General features: G+C 40.5%; 1 protein-coding gene across 4 annotated transcripts in view; it reads left to right on the top strand.

The window, feature by feature from the left end:
* The window catches only part of LOC135492405 (uncharacterized), a 72,434-nt gene that overhangs the window by 38,747 nt on the left and 9,780 nt on the right, over positions 1-23,907 (top strand). For 3 of the 4 annotated variants that reach the window (XM_064778872.1, XM_064778875.1, XM_064778876.1), the window contains 2 exons: positions 11,485-11,617; positions 22,891-23,015. In XM_064778872.1, the coding sequence (XP_064634942.1) occupies positions 11,485-11,617; positions 22,891-23,015 (258 nt within the window). Of the gene's footprint in view, positions 1-11,484; positions 11,618-21,977; positions 22,292-22,890; positions 23,016-23,907 lie in introns of those variants that run through there. The other variant, XM_064778873.1, reaches the window with a different exon arrangement.

Here is a 23,907-nt window from a genome sequence, read left to right as displayed (position 1 = left end):
GTTTTCGGCTGCTGTAATAGGTGGGGATTGTTTTTCTGACCACAACCCACGGGATTTTGGAGAAATACGCCCACATTAATCTCTGTTCTGTACACTCTTAAAGAAAGGGTGTTGAGCTTTTGAAAGAACTGTTTCAACCAACACAAATGGAGCTTTGAGCTTTTAAAAACACCAAGGGGTTTCTAATTCCCCTGAAAAACCTTAAGGGAGGTATAAAAGTCTTTCAAAGGTTTAAAAACTTTATTTTTAGGAAAGAATATATATTCATATGAACGATCGTAAGTTTACGGCTTGTTAATGAATCAGCCCTTTAAAAGTAACCATCCACGGATAACACCGTGTCTATTGCGGGGAAATGACACTTTAACTTTACAAACCTGGTTGTCAAGTTCTGGGCCATCAACATGGCCACGGTCTTCACCACAGGTTTACTTTGTTACATGTATCATTGGATCAATTAACTTTTTATGTATCCTCGTGACATCTGAAGTTAGTCTGTGCCATTTTGCTGACAGGCGTTTTTCATTTAATTGGAAATATGATCAGTTTTCAATTTTTAACCAGTTACCGGAAATTGAAAAACACTGCCCATCATTTAAGTGAAACGTTTAGTCGAAAATACTTGTCTATCAGATAAAACTCATTCACTTGGTTATTATGAAAAAAAGGCCTCTAATGATATCCCTTATGCTCGACTGTTGGGTGGGTGTGATAAGATGTCATCAAAATGTCACTAAAGCAATGCTATAAACGTGCGCGTTCGAGAAACGCGCTAAAATAAAAGCAAAGTATTAAATATTGTGTGACATCGGTTGTGTCTCGATGGAAAAAGGGATGGCGAAAGAAACAGAACCAGTTGCAGGCGTGTTTTGTTTATCCTCTTAACACGGTTGCCGAAATATCCTTCGACAGATCACACAACAAACAGGTGAGTCTGATCGCCGTCTATGCAATATAGTACTACAGCTATACAATCGATTCAAACACAGAAATACTACCTTCTGTCTTATTTTTCTCGACGCAATTCTCAATTGAAACATATAGGTCCCACCTTTCCTGATATATGTGACAGAAATAAGCAATAGCTGCCAACCCGGTGACAGATTTCCCTCTGAGGAATTGAACGGCCGTTATGCTTTATTGCACAATAATTCATCCGCTGGATTTAGTACTGAGACAGGCTCAGTTCGCCACATGAATAGAAAAAATATCGATTGTTCATGTACAGTCTTGATCGCGTCAATGATAACACCTGTCATATTGAATATCATCCTATCTAGCCATTTCACTACTTTTCCTAAGCAAACGTTACCCCAGATACGACCTTTTGATTGGTTCTAATCAGAAGAATGCAGTGAGGAAGGATTGAGGACTTTTGGGCCAGAACCTGGAAATCTATGCACAGCTTTGCTGGTGTCCCTGAATACCCAAGAACATCGAAATCAGCGTTTTTAAGCGATTCATATTAAGCAAGTTACATGTTGGTTTACAAAAACTGTAGTTCGATGCATACTTTTTGTCGACCACCATCGTATGCCATTTTGTAAAAAGGCGTGTGTAGGCCATTGGCTTCTGGAATCTAACGTACAGTTCTCTTCAAATGTGTCTAAATTATCCAACCCGAAAAGCGTCGCCTTAGGTCGAGTGTGTTGTGTCTAATGCACATCATTTTTTCCTTGCAAGCTTCCAAGAGAGCTTTAAACATTGGTGGCTTCCTACTTGCCTTTATCGATTTGTTTCTTTCTACTCTTGCAATGTCTTTGTAATCCGCCTCAAACGACCCGACAGTGCTAGACAATCCATTGATTGGAATCGTTACTGAATGGCGGTTAACCCCCTTGGCACCACCAGCATCATCTGCTCTAAGAAAGCCATTTAGGCATGGCAGGTTCCTTATCCTTTCGGTTTTAAAATGGGATTTAGTCACAATCTTTTAAAATGATAGAAGCGCTCGCTTTACTTTGTTTGACATTGTTTCCAAAGCACGTCTCCCCAGCTTACCGGCAACCCATCCCAACTAAGTCCAAGCAAGCATGAGCAACGCCTGTGTTCACAGATAGTGTTTTTACAACCGTGCAGCCAATGTAAATGGCATGGCTTATTAGTTTCATTGACCACTTGCCTAGCTACCAGCTGCACCTGATATCAAGTAAAATACCAATGTTGGTAGTAAGAAAGAATGGCGGACATCCAAGGCACAACAAGGGGTCACCTCAAGCGGAGTCACAATTAGTGACAATAAACCCAACATTTGCCCAACCGAAGTGGCATGTATAACACTATTCCCACCTTGGAGGAGGAATATTCTCTGTAGAACAACACCTCCAAACGCAAAGCGAACTACGAAAAACAAGTAGTAGGACTCCGCTATGGTATTTTTATGGTCTCACAACTTCCAGGTTATCACGATCATGTGCTAGCTATAGTAATATCCAAAATCTACGACCCTCTCATCGGTCGTAAGGCAAGGCAATCCGGGCAACCTACATGACAATGGCGGTACTCGGACTGCGCTAGTGGCACACGATGGTCGACTACCCTTCTCTTCACCTGTACTTTTTGTCGCTATCCCCACAACTTGTATCATCTGTCTCCGATCTAAAGAGGTCACACGAGATCAATAGAGAGCCTATTGCGTTACTGACATAATGCCGATGGCAGAATATCACTAATGTTCATCAGTCAGGTTTGACACTTCATCGACGCAGTTCACCTTTGCCCTTTCGTCCTTGTCTGCTGCGGCAAAATGTTCCCAGGAAATCTATAAATCACGGCTAGCTGCTAATTCAGATGGCCACTTTACCTCCAACCCTGTAGCTTTTTTTCTCACTCGTCATTTGTTGTCTTCGCGCCAGGTTGATCACGAAGCTATTCTGAAAAAAATAAATCATGAGTAATTTTCGTTCTTTGACGGCAGACGGTGACTGTAATAGTGAATTATCCAATTATCTGGCAAGTTTGGTAGTGAAGAACGGGGAACTTTTGCTTGCTACTCGTTGGCAATGTTTCCCAAGGAATGGCGGTTAGTTTCTCATATCATGTATTTTTAAGTGTATTGCGGCAAGTCGACCAAAGAACATATTTCATCTCCTTGGAAACAATCATTATTAATGGAATCTCTTAGAATATCAATCTGATTTTGTCGTGTATGACATGCCGTCCTGTACTCAATCGGTAACGATGCGAGTGAAAAAGTGTGCGCTCGTCTCATGTCCTTTTCCTGCGACGCACCAAAGCTTCATACATGTATTTGAAACAGAAAACTCGGATGGCAGTAAGAATTCATATCTAGCTTGTATACGCAAGGGAATGCGGAGCAAGAATTAATTTACTGCAGGTGGGCATGCACGTACATATCAAGCACATTCGCTCATACATGTACATGTATTTGTCATTGCTAGTGGTGATGGAATTGAAGCAGCATTTTCTAATGAGCTTATTGGTCTTTGAAAATGTTTATCCCATCTCATTTCCACGGTAATTACTTGATTGATTGATGGCTCGATTCCAATTAGTGTTAGAGTGACGTCTCAGATTCGATTTCATATCATTTCAAATTTTCAACAGATAATTTTATTTTTCATCAAATAACATAACAGAAATTATGATCATCTAGAAAAACAGCCAGAAGGCATCATACGCTCAATACAAACATTCAGACAACGCCTTGGTCATGTTCCCTCTTGTCTCGGGCATAAAATCATTAACTTTTTCATTTTCATCACCGTCACACCCAATGTGGAAAGGGCAAACAAGGTAAAATACCTATTCGTTAATTAAAGGGTTACTTCCAAGTTAATCAATGTGCATAATCTTCGCGCGGGGTGTATTGACAGGCGCGTTAGAATGATTTAATGACAGATCTCGTGAAGAAACGTACCAAGTTACCTCGACTTGTTTGATGTAGTGTGGTTTGATATTACGTGAACCTCGCAATTTCTGTCGTTGCGAGTCGATAAAATTGAACTTGGCGGTCGAAATGGCTTTTGATAGATTTTTGAATAGACTGAGTGTGTTGTCTTCGAAATGAGTCTAAAGTAAATGTGGGTGAAATATTGATTGATTCGCCAAAATAATATTCCCGAAAACATTTTTCATATGAAACCTTCGGCCTGCTGGGGTCTCTGGTGGGCTTTAAAACTTCCTTTCAACCAAGTGTTCTTTTTTCTTAGTTGCGGAACAACATGCTCATCATAATACAATGACCTTTCCAGCTTCTTTTAGACAGAGATAATGCGACCTTATGATAAGAAACCAAATGCGAGATGTAACCTCGCCTGGTAATACCACAAAGAAAGTGATAAAGAAATATCGTTTTTGCAGAAAGCTCTGTTTGTTTTAACTCAATCCTTGGAAGACTCTTTTGAGGACTTCCAATCAGTGCCGCGTCCGCAGAATTTTCGGGAGCTGCATCCGGTTACGCAAAATTCACTTGTGAATCAGGCTACGTGTAGGAATTCAAAAGGATTGGTAACACATAGATGCATTGTTAACATGTATATACTCATTTCCTGGGTCATGCCTAAGACTGAATAGTGGAGGATTATGCTAGGCTGTAATGATACTTTGGCTTTCTTTCCCTCTAGACGTATGAAATGACCACTGGCCGAAAGGAAGAAAGCTTAATTAAATCCTCAGGTATGTGGCGTCAGACACAAACAGAAATACGCGTTTTAATTTGTTGAACGCCAATGAATCAAAACAAGACAACTCGTGTGCGCTATTATGGATAAGAGCACAGAATTCGAAAATATCTCCGAAATATCATTCCGTGGAACTACCCTGAGGACCATTCACTCCCTTGGAGAAGTGCGCTATTCGATTTCACACGCGCTCGTCACTTCGCGTTCTACTCATAATGGAAATAACAAGACGCTATTCATTACACGATTATATTTGCTTCTTTACGCATATAATCCATTCTGGTGTTCCATTATTAGCAAAGTAACTTTACATTGCTTTATTAAAAACGTCAGAATTGGCTAGATATTATTAATGCAAAATTCAGGATGGCGGCAACTAACTTAAAGCCCATTCCACGATAAATACAAAAAAGACTGTGCATTGCCAATGTTGAAGTGTATTACATCGACGCGTCTGGTTAGCGTGGGTTAAGAAAGAACATGGTCGGCGCATGATTCTGTGTACAAAATGCCAAAGTTCATAATTTCTGTCAATAACAATAGCCGGCGAATGGTTACTTTTTATAAAATTCGGATAATAACCGTAATCTGCGGATTGGATGTTACCTCCGGGAGAATATGTAATTGATTTGGGTGCAGTTTACATCAGGATATCAAACTTCCGGGATATTAGTCTAAGATGACAACGCTGAAGTCAACATTGGCGATGATGAGTTTATTTTGAATGTGGTACCGTTACTAGAGTAGCTGGCCCTGCAGAAGGTGCAGTGTAGTTTTGCTTTACACGTCAAATCCCAAAGTTCATCAATTGCTCATAAAAATACCGGCGATTCGGATTGTGCGCGAAATATGCCGTAAGCCCGTCAAAATTCATACGCCGACTATCGGCGTCGGGTTTTTTATTGTAGTACCGCAGTAGCGCGGGAATTAACAATACTGATTTCATGTGCATGTCTATCGGTTGATACCATCGCAAAATGTATATCTTCACCCACAAGTGATTGCGCCGTTATGCCTGCGGACTCTTCAATCTCGAACGTGTAGTCCGAGAAAATGTAGCTGGTACACATGGGAGCTCATGGTGCGAAGAATATTGGAGTTTGAATGATTTACCCTTCCCATCAAGGGTAATGACAAACATGGGAAATCTAAGAACACATTTACGACAAACAGAGACGTTTACCAAGAATAATTAACCATTGTCTGATATCTAGTGTGCATGATAGTCATTGTAAAATCGGCATCGGGAAAACAATTGGGCTGCTATGTATTAAACTCGTCTGTGACATCTAAAGATTATCTTAAAGTGAGAAATTATTAAGTTTTTGTATAACATTCTTATGAGAGTCAGCTTAAAGATTTATTCAGTTCTTTGTAAGATTCTCCCCTCTGCAATTGTCACCAAGGCCATCTAGCTCGAAGACTTTTTTAACCGAATTCCTCCCTGGATGTCGATCAATCAACTGGTTGCCGGAGGCGATAATTCGTTGGCACCATTCCATCATACTGGCCATATCAGACGGGTAAAGTGACACCCACTGTTGCGCCCTAAGTACCATTTGGCGGCTCTCCAACAGATTCATCGTGTTCTTTGTACAGTTAGACCCCATGACTGTTCTACCATCTCGTCAGTGTCACAAAATGTGGCCAGCGTTGATTGTTAAGGCAAATACGACACAAACTATATATATTCGGGTTTCGCTCACCATAACATCATCAGCTATCTGATAACAATGACAAATCGCTCAAGGAAGCAACTCGTGCATCGAGTAACGTAGATCCACTACAACACCCAATCAGATTTGACAAACATGACAAATTGAATGCAATAATTAAGGAAGATACGCCAGTTTCCGAACACATATTCCCCGTGACGTCTGTCTATAGCTCATCATTAATTATCAGTATGCGACCTCACGATTCAGTCATTTCACATTATTTCAGGCGAGGGGGCGACCTTAAAACCATCAGGATTTTCAAGAGGAGATTGTTGCAAGATCGGTAGCGGCAAAGTATGTGTACTGTTTTGTTGGAGGGTTGTAGGGCGGATTCAAGTCTTGTCAGGGCAACAAGGACTGTAACAATAATTTGATCACGTCAGCTTCTAATAACCGAATTACACGATAGCTCGAAGTCCTGACATCCAAGGGCCACGCTGTATAGCGCCAAATTCCATTCTTTTCCAGCCCTAGACTCGTAAAAGTGCGATTGATTATTCCACTGGCGAGCGGCCTGGTTTATTGAGAAACTGCGCGGATACATCATGTGATCGTAATCCATATGTCTCGGAATTGATTTATATCAAATCGGTTCAGGCGCGGCGTGCTTGGCATTACCCTTGACCAAATTGTCGAAATAAATCACTATCCGGCAAAGACAAGCTTTTCATCATCGCGTAGGCTAGCGATGTCTAAAACAGTCATAAAAACACAACGTTGAGTGATGTAAACCTAACCTAGCCTATTGGCCTTTAATTTCAGCAAATCATGCAACAGCAGTCGCCACTAGCCAAATCTGCCATAAAACCATCAAACAGATGACTGGGCTGTCATTCTTGATCGTCTATCGCTCTGGTACCACAGCACCATTCGTTCGATCTTTTTGGCACCTGCAGGAAACGAACTAATGTAGCACTGCAAACAGAAGAGGCAGTATTTTACGAACAACGCTTTCCATCCTTTACGAACAAACGGATCAATCTTGTTATGGACGGAAGTACATATAAAGATCTGAAACTTCTTCCGCTTCATTTTCCCCCCAAAATCGTTGATGTTCGTTTAAATATTCTCTCTTGTGTTTTGCGAAAGGGCAGTCGTGTCTCCTGACACCATATAACCTCGAAACCCCCGGGGGTATTGTGGTAATCTTTTAAACAAAAGGGACGTGGTGTACTTCTATATTGAGGAGACGATTTGGCGACATAAAGAGTGGAAATGGAGATGTCGCCTGAAGTGATACTTCTCGTAGACATGTCAATATTGTATACGTCATAAACTTTCCTATCGAGAAATGAATATCATCATTGGTTATGTTGTAAATGATTTTCCTTAATCTATCGCACTCGGTTTAGCCATCGAACATAGTCAGTTCCGAGAACTGTATATTTTTACGCTTATCTGGCCTCGCCTTTTAGTGCTAAACCTCAGCGACATCTGCTTCTCTCCCAACATGGTCAACAAATTTATCCATCTCTATTATAGGTTGTCAAGCAGGACTTCCATCAATAATTCGTTGTTTACTCGCTCACACCTTTTTCTGACAGTCTCTCTGCTTTCTACCAGTGATTCTGTGATTAATATAAATTTGGCTGAGGGCGCAAATAGATGTCCGTTTGGTCGCGCTTGTAGTCGGATTACCATCATTATTTTTCACAATTGAATTAGGGGACAGAGAGGCAAGACCCCATCCTTTTGCGCAGGATATTGCTGTCTACTGCGATCTTTCCTGAAATACCGATTGATACGTTTTTTCTGTTTCCCCGATTGAAAGGTCATGGTGACTCTAGCTGTCTTTGTGAAAACACAGAAATATTTGGTCAAACAAAAGACGTTTAACAACGCCAACAGAAGCGTCTGTTATGCCTTTGCAAACCATTCAGTACGCGTATAGATAATGGTGAGCGTCCATGAATTTGAAAAGCGACTGAAGTCAATCTGTCTACTTCTTCAGTATATTTTATAGTCAGGATGGATTTCTAATAGGTGCCTGCACAAATAATATTTCCGTTGGACCTCGCATAGCGAGAAACTCCGAGTGTTTTTGCTGCTTTAAAAACAACCAACTTTACCATCAATCATTCCATTTTTATTGCAATCGGCTGCAATACAACAGCCCCAGCTGATAGTTTCTTCGGTTCATTTGATGATCCGATGGCAGAACATTGTTTTTATTGTTCTATCTAAATAATGCAGTGGCGGATCTAAAGTAATGACCCGGGTTAACGTTCATTGCCTGCATGATAGCACAGTATACAGAATGGACCACAGTTGTCTTTCTTTTGGAAGAGAAGCTCGATAAGACGTCAAGCTCTCTTCAGTTATCTTTGTCTCGTTGGGGTTTTTTTGTAACTTGCACGAATACTGGGGATGCCCTGGGTATGGCTCAAACCTAATAGAATAGAAATCAAGTGCATACAGCCTCGGCATTACTGTGTCAGCCAACACCAAAGACAAATATCGCCCTACATAATTATGTGACAGCACGGCTAGCCATGGTTGATTTATTGACTGCCTCAATCAGCACTTATCCTTATTTGGTGTCCCCTCAAGGCTAACGTGCCATTAACAGTAAACCAATGCCGATGATCCATCATCAGTATTGCTGGAATTATGGTCATGTACAGAAAATAATCCCTTGGGTCGAATCAGGCTCATGATCGGTTCGGATCATTTGCATGCAAGGACACGTATAGTAACTGTCCTCATACGATCCAGTCTTGTTGATGACGTATTTATGGAGATATCCATTATCACAAATCTGTGTCGAGTGTTTTCATTTTGGTTGTGGTGCTGGGAGGGGGAGGGGGAGGCGGAGAGCTGTGGCAAACTGCGTATTTTACCATTATCAGTCAAAATGTGTTTTCCGCGACGCTGGATAGATCATTCCCTCCTCCCCGTGCACCTTCAACCGGCAGCTGACAGCTGACAGCTTCGTAAAATGCCCTTATTTACCCCATTGGTCCTTTAACCACTGGTAACCAAAGCATATACAGCTTGGCGTTCGGAAACCTTTCAAAGATCTGGTTTGCCGCCCAAGTTCATCTGTTTGAGTCAGGAATGAGTAGAATTTGATTCATAAGTGTGTCCGAAGCAACACAGAAAAGGCAGTACTCCCTACTGTTGGCTAATATAATATGCGTCTACCTAACTTCCCAACAAAATGATTTGAGACTTTAAGTTCTTTTTTGTGTTCTAAAATCAAATGATTCGGCCTCTAACATGTCTAACAAGAGTCGGCCGAATATGCCTGATCAAATAGTTTGATAATTAACGTTGTAGACTCTGGCACTGTTGTCCATTACATTGACAAGATTTTTCGCTCAGGTATGAGTAGTTCGTTCACTCGATTAGACGATATGCGGTCGTGATCTGGAATACGGTGACGCAAGTCCGAGCGAAAAGACGACATGATATATTTCAATCTCATATGCAGGCCTTGCAAAGGCGGATCGTTTTGACTGAGGCAAATCGAGATTCATATCATCCGAGTCTGTGCATTCAGACGCTCTAGTGCCAACTATATCATCATCTTAAAACGCTCTTTTTAAAACATAGCTTTCCTTTCCGTAAGTACCCTTCAATTTCCCAGGAAGCTTTTGATCTGCCTGTGAGAGTAAAGAACAATTATGAAAGAAAAGATTTGATTTTCACTTCACTCTACCTACACCGACCTCTTCTCACCATTCAAAACTCTCGCTTCGAACCATCTCCTCCTAAAAGCACGAAATGTGCCTTCTAGAATTATGACTTCCCACTGGCAAGATCTGTTTTATTTGCCTTTTTTCAGTTACTGCCAAGAAGCATTCTTTGATCATCATGATTGATTATTTATTGATAAACTACTTGGTCGATCTGATGACCTTGTGCATCGAAAATTAATTGATAACGTCGGTTATTGATCACATCTCCTCTTTTATATCGTTTAATTAATCACCACAGATATTTTATCAAAAGTAATAAAGAAATACCTCATTTTGGTTCCATGCAGCTAACTCAGATTACCTCGTGTAGTAAAATCTCATTGATATTTACATATATAGGATCATTATGTGCCCTTAAAGACAGACACTCCGTTATGACTGATCTGTCAATAATAGGCAAGTATCACAACCCTTGCAGGACGATGATATGTTGCAGTCAACCTGGGCAAATTCTTTTACGTGAAACTCGAAATATTTAAACATAATTTGGCTTATTTTGTAAAATGTCAACACCGTTAGCTAACTGAAATGCTGGCCCACAAACTTGATTCATGTGTTGTTCAGCACATTGGTCCTGGTAGATAAGTTAGTATGCCATCTTCTCCCTGGTTTTCGCCCCGCTATCAACACATCGAGCTGAGATTTCGTTGAGATTTCCTTTCGTCAATCAAAATGAGAAAAGAAGAATAACGAAAGAAGAAGCATTAATTTAGGTTTTGTATGAAAAGTCAGCCACGGTAGTTATAACTGAAAGGTTTGCTCTCACACTTGATTGATGTCGAGTGTTATCAGCGTGCCATTTTCACTCGGGGGAAATCACAAACCTACGTGGGTAAAATACACAGTGTCAGTGATATTTAATAAGTGTTGATAGCTCATACAGGACAGCTTTGGCGTTCAATCATCGATGCTTTGTTCGTTAGGTGACATATGGGGACACTTGCTACACGGGCATTTTTCTCGGGGGTTGGAGGTGGTGGTGTTCATTTGGCTGTTGCTGCGTCCATACCCGGTGCCCAGTCCGTCTTTTGTCTGTTCCGGAGTTTTTGTCCCCTATAGTCTGGTTGTCATTGCCGGCGGACAATTTTTGATTTCGGAGTTTTCTCTCCTGAACCATGCGGTATCCAATGTTCTTTTCGTCATCTCTGTCATCCCTCGTTTGTGAAGTCGAGACCGCTTTGAAATCCAGTCCCACAACAGTTTTGTTGGTCGTCACAAAATGATCGTATTGATTTGTCTTAATAAAAAATTGTCCGCTTTACTAATGCTCTTGTAGCATTTCGACAAAGATACACTATATGTGTCTTACATTTGGGAAAAGTTCAGTAGAAAAGAGTTTAGTGTTGCTCGTGTATACCGTTTTTGTTCACAAAATCAAGTATATTTCAAATACTAATTGTATCGCCTATTTTCTATTTCAAGTGGTGGCAAGATGTGAACCGAAATCAATGGAGTTAATGAAAATAGCGGACAACATCAATAACAGAAATGCCAGGAAAGCAAAACTGCAGCAACTCCGACAAAAGGAACCTGAACAGGTAACGAAAATAGAAAGGTATGTTGAAATACGTCAGTTGGTTTTCTCCCCTACATGACCATTAAAGGAAACTGCAAAAGGAAATATTGTAATCAGAAGATAATAAAGCAGCTAATTAACGCGGGTGTTCATCAGTGATCTTGTAATTGAAATTGGCGCATATCGTCAAATCTGACATCTGAGTCGACACCTCCATTTGAATATTCAAGTGGTTGGGGAGAACAAGAGGGATGGCACGTGTTGCCGAGTTTGGTGGCCAATATGATTTGTCGCTCCAACTGACATACTCGATTGTGCACAAAATGTGTATAACAGTGAGAAAGAACTGATGCTTTTGCACTCGACACGCAGCATATGTATATCAGATCAAAATGATGCGTTTGCACTCGACACACTCGAATGTCCACAGCATATGTATCAGATCGAATTGATTATTTTGCATTCGACACATTCGAATCTACACAGCATATGTATATCAGATCAAAATGATGCGTTTGCACTCGACACACTCGAATGTGCACAGCATATGTATATCAGATCAAAATGATGCCTTTGCACTCGACACACTCGAATGTGCACAGCATATGTATATCAGATCAAAATGATGCCTTTGCACTCGACACACTCGAATGTGCACAGCATATGTATATCAGATCAAAATGATGCCTTTGCACTCGACACATTCGAATGTGCACAGCATATGTATATCAGATCGAAATGATTATTTTGCACTCGACACACTCGAATGTGCACAGCATATGTATATCAGATCAAAATGATGCTTTTGCCCTCGCCATACTCGAATGTGCACAGAGTATAGGTATGTCGGGTCGAAATCATGCTTTCGCTACTTCCAGTTTGCTCCAAATACAACTTGTCGCTCCTATTTCCAACATACACTGCGCATTATTCTTGTGGGTAGAAGTGTTGAGGTGCAAAAAAGCCATACAGGTGAGAGAAATTATTGGCAATTTCCCAGAGATGTACAAAAGAAATAATGCAGCATACATATTGACTGCACAGATTCGAGGGTGTCGAAGTGTTGGAGTGCAAAAATAGCAATACAGGTTAGAGGAATTACATGTACATGTATCAGCAATGTTCTGAAGATGTACAAATGCAGCGGAAAAAAATTCCCCGTAAGGATGCAATGGATACGGTTGTTTTAAAACTCATTGGTTTGAACACGTATCATCTGATGCCTTGTAAAGATAAAGGTTTTATTCCTGTGAGGGCGACGAGTACTGTTGCTGACAGGACGAGAAAGGACTTTTATTCAATTGCATTCGATTTATCTCAATAAGGTATCCCTTGACGGCATACATGTACAGTATTGTTGGATATTCGATTCGGAGACGAGAATCTGGAGTCCTTTGTTCGACCTCTAAGAAATCTAATTTGCACTTATCAATGGTGGTTATTGTAAAGGCAGTAGTAACAGGAAGAACTTCCTCTTCCTCCTTATTAATTTGCAAGTGCGCGGGTAGACGCAGGATGTTGCAAGGTCTGATGAAAAAGATGTTGCGATAAGAATTGAACGAAAGTGTTTTGGTTGCTCTTCTAGTCTAAAGGCCAGTGTTTGGTCAAAATGCTGCAAGAGACTCCTGATCGAGTGATAAACTTGCTTAAGAAACCCATTTAGTATCCATTACCGTAGCCCATGGGAATATTTTGACCTCCACAGCAATTACCCTACGTCCATTTCCTTTCGATAACACTCCATTATACTCGATCGAATTGTCGCCTCGAAGCTTGAACCCATCTTCATTCAACCCATTCCCACTGATTCTGCCTCAATCTCAATTTCAACTAAGTTTTACTTTGTGAAAAGAATGAAACGTTTTTATCAACAGCGATCCCTTGACGTGGCCAGTGCATGCGTGGGCTATAATAATTCCATCTAAGATTTAAATGCTTAGAAAGGCTTAGAGTTACAAATTGCAATCTATTGAGAAAACACTGCGTGCGGACCTTAAACTAACGAAAAGGAATGACAGAATCAGTTGGCACGCCATCCTTTTAGATGCAGCCTTCGCGCATTGTTTACCTCCTCGTTCACCTTGAAGTATCTATAGTCGCCGGTAACGAGTTTGTGCCGTTGTCACTAATCTTATTTCACTGGCCAAAGTTGGATAATTCCATTGCTAACTGATTCTGGCTGATATACCGGGAACATCCCTAAGGATTCTGCAAGCAGATGGAGTCGGGCAGTTTAAGTTGCCATTCCATTTCAGTTTGGAAAAAAAATGAACAGCAAACAACGCTTTACACCACCTCAAATCTGACTCTGGCAATCATAAACATGTTATAGTGAGCAAGAGCGTATTTCGGATACCTGTCAGCCGCCTTGTCCTTCGGTGCGAAATTGGTCGCTTCCTGAGCCATCATCTTTGATAGATTGCACAATTTGACCGTCGAGCTTTACTTTGAGGTTGGGTTTCCTGCATGTATCCCCATATCTCCGCGTTTGCGGATGAACGTCAGATTAGGTTATGGCGGGTCAGTGTCTTGGGCGTCAATTCTAGTAAACATGGCAATAGGACAAAGGAGTGGCGCTGGACATTTATCAGTCATGGGTACATCGGAAGTGTGTCAGCCAACTGACCGCCTTCTTTTGATGACATTCGTTGAATTATTAGTTTCTTTAAGATTTGATAAACCCTTTCTGTTACAGCACCATTACAGTCGCTCTCTTTAATACCTGAATCAATTCTTATTGAATATCGAGGGGTGGAGTATTTCGAAAAGTAATCGATAGAAGACAATGGTGTGAAATTGCGTCATAATGATATGCAACATTCAACCTTATTTTCATCTATAACCCTATTATTTGCGGTTGACATTTTCAGCACGTCGCTTGCAGATGGGAAAGCCAATTACATATTGCGTAACTCTAGTGAGAAACCCAGTCTTGTAGTATCGTATCGTATTTTCAGGTCCAATTACACATTTTAAAATGGTGAAGCAAATTGCGCCTGGCTCTGCTTGAGATTAAATGGCAGAGGTCAATGTTGTTACGAGCTATCAAACAAATACAGGAGTAATTCGGTTGCGTGCACAGCAAGTTTGAGAATGAAAATTGGCGGAAGAAATCAGGCAGTGATCTATTAATTTGTTTTGAAATACTTTTTTTCCTTTTTCATCAACTTGTCAATATTAGATGAGAACTATATCTCGATTGATGAAGCATTCTTAAATTAATGAGGCATTTCTTTTTTTTAATTGCGACCTCCGTTACCCTTATTTCGGTTGTTCCAAATCACTGTAGGGCCACTTTGAATATTTACCGAGACGAATGCAAGTTTAATCAAGGAGACTTCCAGTAAAAATTCTCTTGCAAAATCAGTGGACTTGATAAGACCATGTGTCTACGTGATATATGTAAAGTAAATTATGCAACAGAATTTCTGATCCCATTCCATTTTATCACACGCTTGGGTATAACAACATATATGATATACGTCGAACAGTCATGGAGTAGGTATCTGGTTCATCTAGGCTGGGAGACCCAAGAGAATAGAAAATGAGTGAATTTAGAAACTTTCTTGGTTTCTGGTAGTTTGACTTCCATCCGCAGTGATCCATTTATGAATAAATGTATTTGTTCCGGAGACGAAAGTGCCATATCGCAGCAGTAAGCCTGTTCTACCAACAGCTTCTGAGGGCCATGTATTTCAGATGACTGTACCAAGTAATTGTTTATGAACAAACCGGCTAGAATCTTAACGACGCTCTCCCTGATTTGGCTCCTTACTGTACGGCACACGATCGCTGGATTTGTGAGATCATGTATTGCGCCTTCAGGCCGGATGCAAACAGAAAATCAAAATCAACGCGTATTGAAACACAATAACAGACAGTGCGTTTAAAATTCAGATATACTTTAGATTGCTCTTTTTCCGCAACCAATTCCCAATAAAAAGGTCACCAGACGAGATCTTATCAACCATTCTCAATAAATCATTTCCCAGCACATCTCTCTTTTAACATTTTATCAATTTGCGTTGGACTCAGATGTCAGTGGCTGATTGGTGGATTATACAGTAAGACTCCGATTGCAGCACACATGCACTCTCCAATCGTCTTGCAAAGGAAGAAGACAGGGTTTATGATGGTGTCCGAGGAACAGTCCCCGTTTAAATACTGTTCGGAGACCGTGTAGTTTCAAGGTTTTCACCAGGATGTTCCGCTGTTTCGTTGCCGCAGGTTGTTCGTTTGGACCACTATCCTGCTTACCCATTGCACTGCCGATCAGGCGTGGAGACTGCAGCGCTACGGCAATTTTCCTATAGATGTCATAGCAGTGATTTAGGGGTTGTGGCGACTTGTAGCTTCTCAGTCAAACTCACTTGGTTTCGCGTGGAGATGCACGAGAAAAAAAGGGAAACCATAGTCTCGTGTTAAGGTGTTAAGGCGGGAATAGGTGACTTCATATGCAAGACGAGTACCAATACATTGTTGTTAGTTACTGGTCAAACGCCTCAAAATTGCACCAGCCAACATCTTATGAATCCACATTCACTGAGATGGTCATCAAGACAGTCATGACGTCGTCGCTTACGACATCAATTTTGTCAATTAGAAGTCCGCGTTGTAACATACAAAATTGTTCTCTTTTTTCGAGAAAAAACTAAACTTTACTCTTTACTCGAGATATTGGGGCATTTTTGTTGACGTCATGCCATACATTATTAAAAGTTTGTTATCGCTATTTAATACAGTCTTCCGGAGTTGACAGCAGCTCTTTTGCCCCGACGATTTATATTTAGACCCATAGTCGGCTTCGAAAGTAAATGTCCACTTGATTCCCATGCACTCATAGAGAAAAAAATATTTCGTTGCCATGGTTAATGAATTAACTATCCTCTTGTTTTCCAAAATCGGATTTAAGAAAAACGAAACTTCGAAGAAATCGGCCCAGTAGTCTTGGCATAGCGGCCCAAAATCACGTGGATCAATTTATTTCTCATTTAATCCATATCATTATCAGCAACATTACCCTATAGCCTTTCCAGTGAAACACAAGCTTGTTATTTGACTACAACGCCACAAGCCACCTCGTTATTAATAGTGAAAATACCCATGGCTTTCGGCAAGCATACCAGCCGTGGTTGACGTGGGAGGGGCATTATGATTAGCGAGTATAGCGGTAGCACACGAATTTCATTCAGCTACGGAAAACCGATATCTTATCAGCGTAAATAGCAGAGAGAGAACGCGTTGGTTTCTAGGGCTTTTTGGTTGCGAAGGAGTAGGGTTGGAGCAATGACGTCATTGCTGAGACTAGACGTCATCCGATGACGATATTCAGTGTAAAGTGCCTGGACGCGTGTGTTATATTTAGCCGCGTGTGCTGTGCTTATGTCGAAAAACCAATAGTCTATTGCCAGGCGACATCCGATGGTCTTGGCTGTGTGACAGGTCTAGAGTTGCTTCGATGGCGTACTTCGATGAGTCGCCATGGTAATGATGTTGCCGATGGCTGTAGATTCAATCTATGATTTGTCGATCTCAGGCAAACGGAGAGATGCCACATTAAGACAGGTTATTTATCAATTGTCGGGTCTAACTTTCTCTTTTTGTTTTCTTTTTTTTTATCGGGAATTGCTCTCAACGATTTCCATATTAAGAGCATTCTGCAATAAACAATCATAATATATAAATACCTATATTGCCAAATATATGAGCCCTACTGTAGGGAAATAGGTCTTGTCCAAAATATCGAATGTTAAATACCCCAACTGAGACATTAGTGAAATAGAAATATGGCGTTAACTCGCCGATTTCCAGGTGATTCAAGCTGAAACCTTTTGCTAGAAATGCATGAGACCTGTCGTGTTCACCCACAGTTCAGCGTATTATAAGAACCTCATGCCCGGTGCGTTGATAAAACGCATAAGAAAACGGGCGTATATGTGAATCTCGCGTCTATCACATAGATAGTTACACAATTTCCATCTGACATCACGCTGTTCGAATGAAGACAACATCCTTTCATTTCGGTATGAGAAAAGGTTATCATTCGAAAATGTAAACCATTGGGAGATGTCGCCATGGCTACATTAGAATCGGTATGGGGATCGGATTGCATGTGATACAACGTTAGTTAGGCCTCTTCCAACGCCTTGCAATTGGGTTTGTTAATTACAAGTCTATTCATCGAGTAGGGCCGAATAACGCGTTCCAAAGTTCACTTGTCGGCAGCTAGATTGACATAAAAAACGAAAATCAATCTCCATGGCAATAACTGGAAAAAGAATAGGATTGCACATGATACCAAGGTGACACCACATCCAACACTGTTGATTTATAAATTACCTGGAGGACCCCCCCCCCCCCCCCCCCACACACATTTCAGCTATCTTTGCAATCCATGACCTTTATCAAGATTTTATAAAGACTAGTCTTTATTAATACTTGCCTTTATCAAATGACTTTGACAATGTCCATCCTCATCTCTGCTCACGGCTCATTTTAGAATCTGACAACGATAAGTCGAAACGCACGAGAATATGAAGCAATGTTTAAAGTGCACGGAAATTGTTCAACGGTGACCTAAAATCGACATAACTTCATTTCTAGTTCGAAGCTGAACCTGACCTTTATTGATCGAAAGTTTCAATCGATATCCTGATAAAATCACTAAACTAGATGGAAACATGAGATAATTATGAAAATGTAATGATCAGTGGCTCTGATTTTCCCCGGTACTCTCTTGTACGTGACGTGAGTGGGCACTTCATGTGGATAAGTTACCGATTGCTTGGCTGCATTTGAGAGACTCACCGGTTCTGTGATAAAGGAAAGTGGTTGTAAATTGAAGTATTTGCATACCACGATAACTTGAATTGGTTGCTAATGAACATGGTACCCTACATGGTTGGTTACTGAAAACTGAAAAGACTATGAAGAGGAAAAGGGAAACTGATGGATCTTCTGGTGCATTCTTGATCGTTTGACCTTTACAACAATAAAATATGATTTTTAAAGGAAACAAGAGTTGGGTGTTTCCACATGATGGGGCTTCCATGAATGTTTGAGATCTGATATGCTGTAGTGAATTCCAAACATTCTGCACTAAATACCCTTTGCGAAATTTGTTTACAGAACTGTCACCCCCTCGGAAAGTTGTCACCTGGACATCACCCCATCCCCCAGGCAAAATTGAGTAGATAAAACACTCAAGGATGAAGCTTGTTTTTTAATTTTTTGTTGTTGATTGGTTTGGTATGAATATGAACTTTGGTGTGACTTTTATCACTTGACCAAAATGCTGAAATAAAAATGCAAGCAATCTGTTGTACCGGCACAACCATGGACGTTTCATTTCTGAGGAGAGATAATTCGATATGCGACAGATGGGTGTTTCCATAAGATGGGTGTTCCGTAAATATTTATAATCTGACACGCTACAGTGCATCTCCAGCCTGGATCTTCAGTACATTCCAAACATTTCACACTTGTTGCCCTTTGCGAGGTTTGTTTACAGAAATGTCACAGCTCCTGCAAGTCGTCAGTTAGACAATGCCCTATTCCGATCCAATTCCCAAAGCAGCGCTTCCCTAAACAGCGAAGAGGTATTTCAAGTCTTCCCACACAGGTAAAAGCTTTTTCCATCGGAACGAAATAAACCAATGATGCTCCTATAAGAAGGCGAACTCATTGGCAAGGATGCAGAAGGAGTAAGCGCATAGCCTTATAGCCTAAAAGGAATGCCTCAATCATAACAACATAATTGGAATACTACGGTAATTGGTACATTGACTCAAAAGAGACACGCCGTGACAGTACCACACATTAGTATGTTCTATTCTGGCTTTTCTATTATGTAAGACGTTGCTACGTGCCTTGCTCGCGGCTGCTGGAGCGTCTCCTTAGATTCGGATGACATCAGGTTGTGTTGGTAACGGTATGGAAAAGACAGGCTGAGCTGAGAGGGAGTTGCAGTCAACGAATGGAGAACACGTTCTGTGGATTCTGAGGATTTTGTTACATATGGACACTGATTATACGATAAATCATAGGGAAAATGTTAATTTGAATATTGAATTTCAAGTGTTTTATCTTACTTGTGGACATTGTGGAATAAGGGTGCCTTCCTCCATGAGGCCTACGTGAATTGTGGGCGCCATCATTGGATCCACATACTGAGGAGCATATGCTACCAGCTGAGAAAATCCGCGTAGTCTTTATTGAGATGGAATCTTCTGTATTTGATTTCTCGTAGGATAGAGGAAAGAATTTTCCATAATCAATACGATTTCGATAAATGATAAATTTCATTTTCCGATCATAACGGAATCTTTCATCAATAATTGGATTATGTAAAGAGAAAGGGATCTTAAGTGAATAATGGGATTGTGTGAAGTGGACGGAATCTTACTTGATTCATATAATGTTTAAAGAGAAAGGACTCTTGCATGACAATACGGTTGGTGGTAAGAAGATGGGATCTTTCATATTGAGTTATGTGATATTGTGAAGAGGAATGAATCCTACAGTACAAGTTCGTGATTAGAGGAAGGAGTCTTACTTGATGAATACGATGCAAAGGAAGAATACATTATTTAATGACATCTTTCGAAGAGGAACGAACATTATCTGCTTTTATTCCTAATAATAACTTTCAAAGGAATGAAACTTTAATGTTTAAGAGAGGGCAGAAACTGACTTGATAAATATAATTTTTGACGCAAAGGCATCTACACGATCAGTAAGGTTTTGTTTTGACTTTAGTTATATTAGATTCTCTAACTAGAGACACGGATACACCCATTTATGTCCAAAGAGCTGAACAAAGTAGAGGTGAACAAAAAGGGATCTTTGAAACCGAAACGCCTGTTGGAAGAATGGAATCAGTAATTTGATAGGAGTTAGTAGATGAATTGGAATTCTGTTGCGACAACACATGATTTTGTTCGATATATCGATAACTGTACAACGTGGTGGGCGTGAAGACAAATTATATATACTAATAGTCTCTACGGATATGACGAAGTTCATTCACTGTCTGTCTGGCAGTGGAAAACAATGTGTGTTATATGACGAATCATAATACTTAATGCGAAACAAGAACTAGCCAAATTGGAACATCTTTTTTTCAGATTGCCAGATAAGGAGATATTCAAGATTATTACTTGTACAAATCTAAAAAAGGAGTCATATACTGTAGATGATAGGAAAAACTGTTGAATTTGGCAAAACAGCTTACAGCTTACGGAGTACACGTATTTTCGATATTTTCCAAGAGTTTGAATCATTGCAGAAGAGTCGAAAATCTCGAAAAGGAAGCTACAACTATAATAGGAATACGATTGTAAATGCGTAACGCTATTAATAGACGCCATTCTATTTGCGTGCTGTTTTCGTTCCATATAAGGCTTCCAATGGTGTACGACTTTCTGGATGAGACGCATTCGTGGCGCTACTCGTGTACGCTGTAACATGTGGCTCAGAAGCATTCTGGCTATCAGAATGTTAGGCACATTTCAATGAAATGAAAGGCATTTAAAGACGTTCTGTATTCACAAATCTGCATGATAAATTGGTGTTCGTTGGTGAATATTCAAGTGTCAACTGTGCAGTGGCATCATGGATTCTACTCGTTGGAATTGATGAAAGGGCGATGTACCTAATTGATGGCAACGAATGGAATAATCAACTTTCAAATCAGAAGCCCAAAGCGGCAACAGACAAACGTATATTTATAGAACTTGAGTGTTTTGTGCCGTGGTACAACTGTTCGGATTAACGGATTATCGTGACCTAGTCGATAGATGATGTTTTTTAGATTATATTTCCTAAAAGTAAATACTTAAGATGATCAGCAATTTCGTACTCTGATCTTTTCTCTGCCGACAGTTCGATGAATTAATTTAGGGTACGCATTGGTTGTTTATATATAGATTTCAAAATGGCGACAGACTTGTTGAAGCGGACGTGATACATCGTGTTCATTTCATTGGAACTTCGATATTTTAGGAGCAGGAAGTATCGAATTAACTTTGGCTACATCATTCAGCCTCCGTATTAAGGTACTGGTATTGGCCGGCAAATCATTTCGTTGAAGTTTTCTTTCAAGTGGTCAATATAGTGATGGAAGATTCAGGATGCTGTTCATTTTACAGGAATCGGTTTTATCTTTCATACTTTGTGATAACGATGTAAACATTTCAAACAGGAAGTTTTGCTGCGATCGGTTGGCGAATCACGAGGCTTGCCCAGTGTATTTTAACTTTTGACAGCTTCCTCGTAGCCAAGTATAAAGCCGCTAAAGAATTCTGTAGTCTCAGCATGGTATGAGTTTTCTCTGCGTATTTCGTAACATCATAACATTTTCATCACTGATTTAATTCCTCTTGAATGTGATACAGTGCAGTAAAATATTGCATTACTTTTAGGCTGTCACGAATTATCATGCTAAAAACCAACAATGGTATTTAAGAGCATCGACAGTGATTAGAACTAAATAACTTACAAAATGGACGGCAGTAATTCTTCTGTGGAGTCTGTTCTGATACGAACCAAAGAGGACGAAACTCCCATAGTCAGCGCGACACTGGATGATTGTTTCTCTGTGGATACCCAGTTGGAAGATGAGGCAAAAGAGAAGGATTCTGGGGAGGGCAATGCTGAAGTGAAGGAGCTACCGGCGATAACGCTGCCTCCGAAGAAATTAGGCCCTGTCCAACGGTAATGTCCCCAATGTGTGGTGTCATTCTAGTTAATTGTGCTTGATTGTCATAGTCTATTTTTGCGATACACTAGCGGTAGCCGTATTGTGATCGCTTGGCGGATGATATCACTGTACCTTACTGTGTATTCCGCCACTGATGAGGAATACGTGTGAAACTACTCTGGCATGTAGTTCACAAATGTATAACACACGTACCGGTTGCGTAGCCCCCGTCCCCCCCCCCCCCCCCGCCGCCATATTTCACCTCTTCTGCCTACAAACATTCTCTTGTTCGTTGCTCTGACGTTTGTGGTATTTTTTCTTCAACGATAAAGAAAAAGTGATATAATCACACGCCTTCAGCATTATCATCCCTAGCCTGGCTGGGATGAGTCGTTAGAAAACAATGTCCTCAATTCTGTAACATATCTTTAATTTGTCTTTGCCATTTTCAGAAGTATGTTAACAAGCGGTGACCTAACGAGCCGTTGTCCTACACATTTCCATACTTCTTTGATATTTTATATACTTCATGTCATTTTTTGGGCGTGTCACATCCATCAAAGGGTTTTAGTTGGCAAGTAGTTTACAACTTTTGTTGTTTTTCTATTTGCAGTCTCAGACGCCGGATACTTCGATTCCTCAACAGCCACCATGTCTTGATAATAATCTGTGTCCTGGTAGTCCTGGACGCCGCAATGGTTATAGGGCAGCTCATGATAGACCTTTACATCATAAGAGGTAAGCAATGGAAGTGTAGTGATATTTGTGGCAGAATACGCCTTGTTAAATTGTTCCGTTTCAGCAACCAATGACCGCAAAGGAATCGGGGCCCTGTTGACTTGGTAATATATGGCTTCAGGAGGTCGCCTCGTACCTATCACGGTAATAACCACGCTTTACGCTCAGGAAGGGGTTAACAGAAGCTGAAGTTTTGACTCTTAGAAGCTTTTCGCTGAGAATAACAGCAGAACCGCAACTAAAAGGGACAGATGCAACAAAACTAAAGGCATCCATTAACTCAAGATAGAACCATCCCCATTCACAACAATCACGAAAAATTCGGTCCTTGGAATCACACTCGGTTCAAAATCTAGGATTGGTGTATTTCGATAGCTTCAACGATATCATGCTCATTCTGAACTTCAACGCATCATAACAAAGCAGTTAATGATATCTACGGTATTCATTATTAACTGATCGTAGATATCAGGAGTTGATCTCAAGGTGAGATATTGAAACTTCAGTGCATTTTGATTGATTTGCGGTACATCATGTTACGGTGATCCAAGAATACTTATGCTGAATTTAGACTAAGTTTTCAAGGAAAGGAATATCAATGTGATTGCCACGTAGTTAAAAACTTGTTACAGTGAGTGCGCCGAAATTCTTTTCGTAGTTTCGTCGGGAGGAATGGTTCCATGTTTACTGCGGTCAAGTTTCATTTGAATAAGGTTAGCTGATATTCTCACAGTATCCTGTTGAAAGAAGTGCTGAATATTTTTTTAATCTTTGCCGGTTTTGAGTGGAATTCCGATTCTGTATCGAAACTCGGCCATTTTGATTCGCACTTGATAAGTCGATAAACAATATACCAACTTTATACAGCAACTCAACGATTCAGCTGCTCAAA

Source organism: Lineus longissimus, chromosome 8 (genome assembly GCF_910592395.1).
Source record: "Lineus longissimus chromosome 8, tnLinLong1.2, whole genome shotgun sequence".
In the NCBI taxonomy this organism is placed as follows: Eukaryota; Metazoa; Nemertea; class Pilidiophora; order Heteronemertea; family Lineidae; genus Lineus; species Lineus longissimus.
Note: the sequence above shows the minus strand (reverse complement) of the source record. Positions and strands in the feature narration are given on the sequence as shown.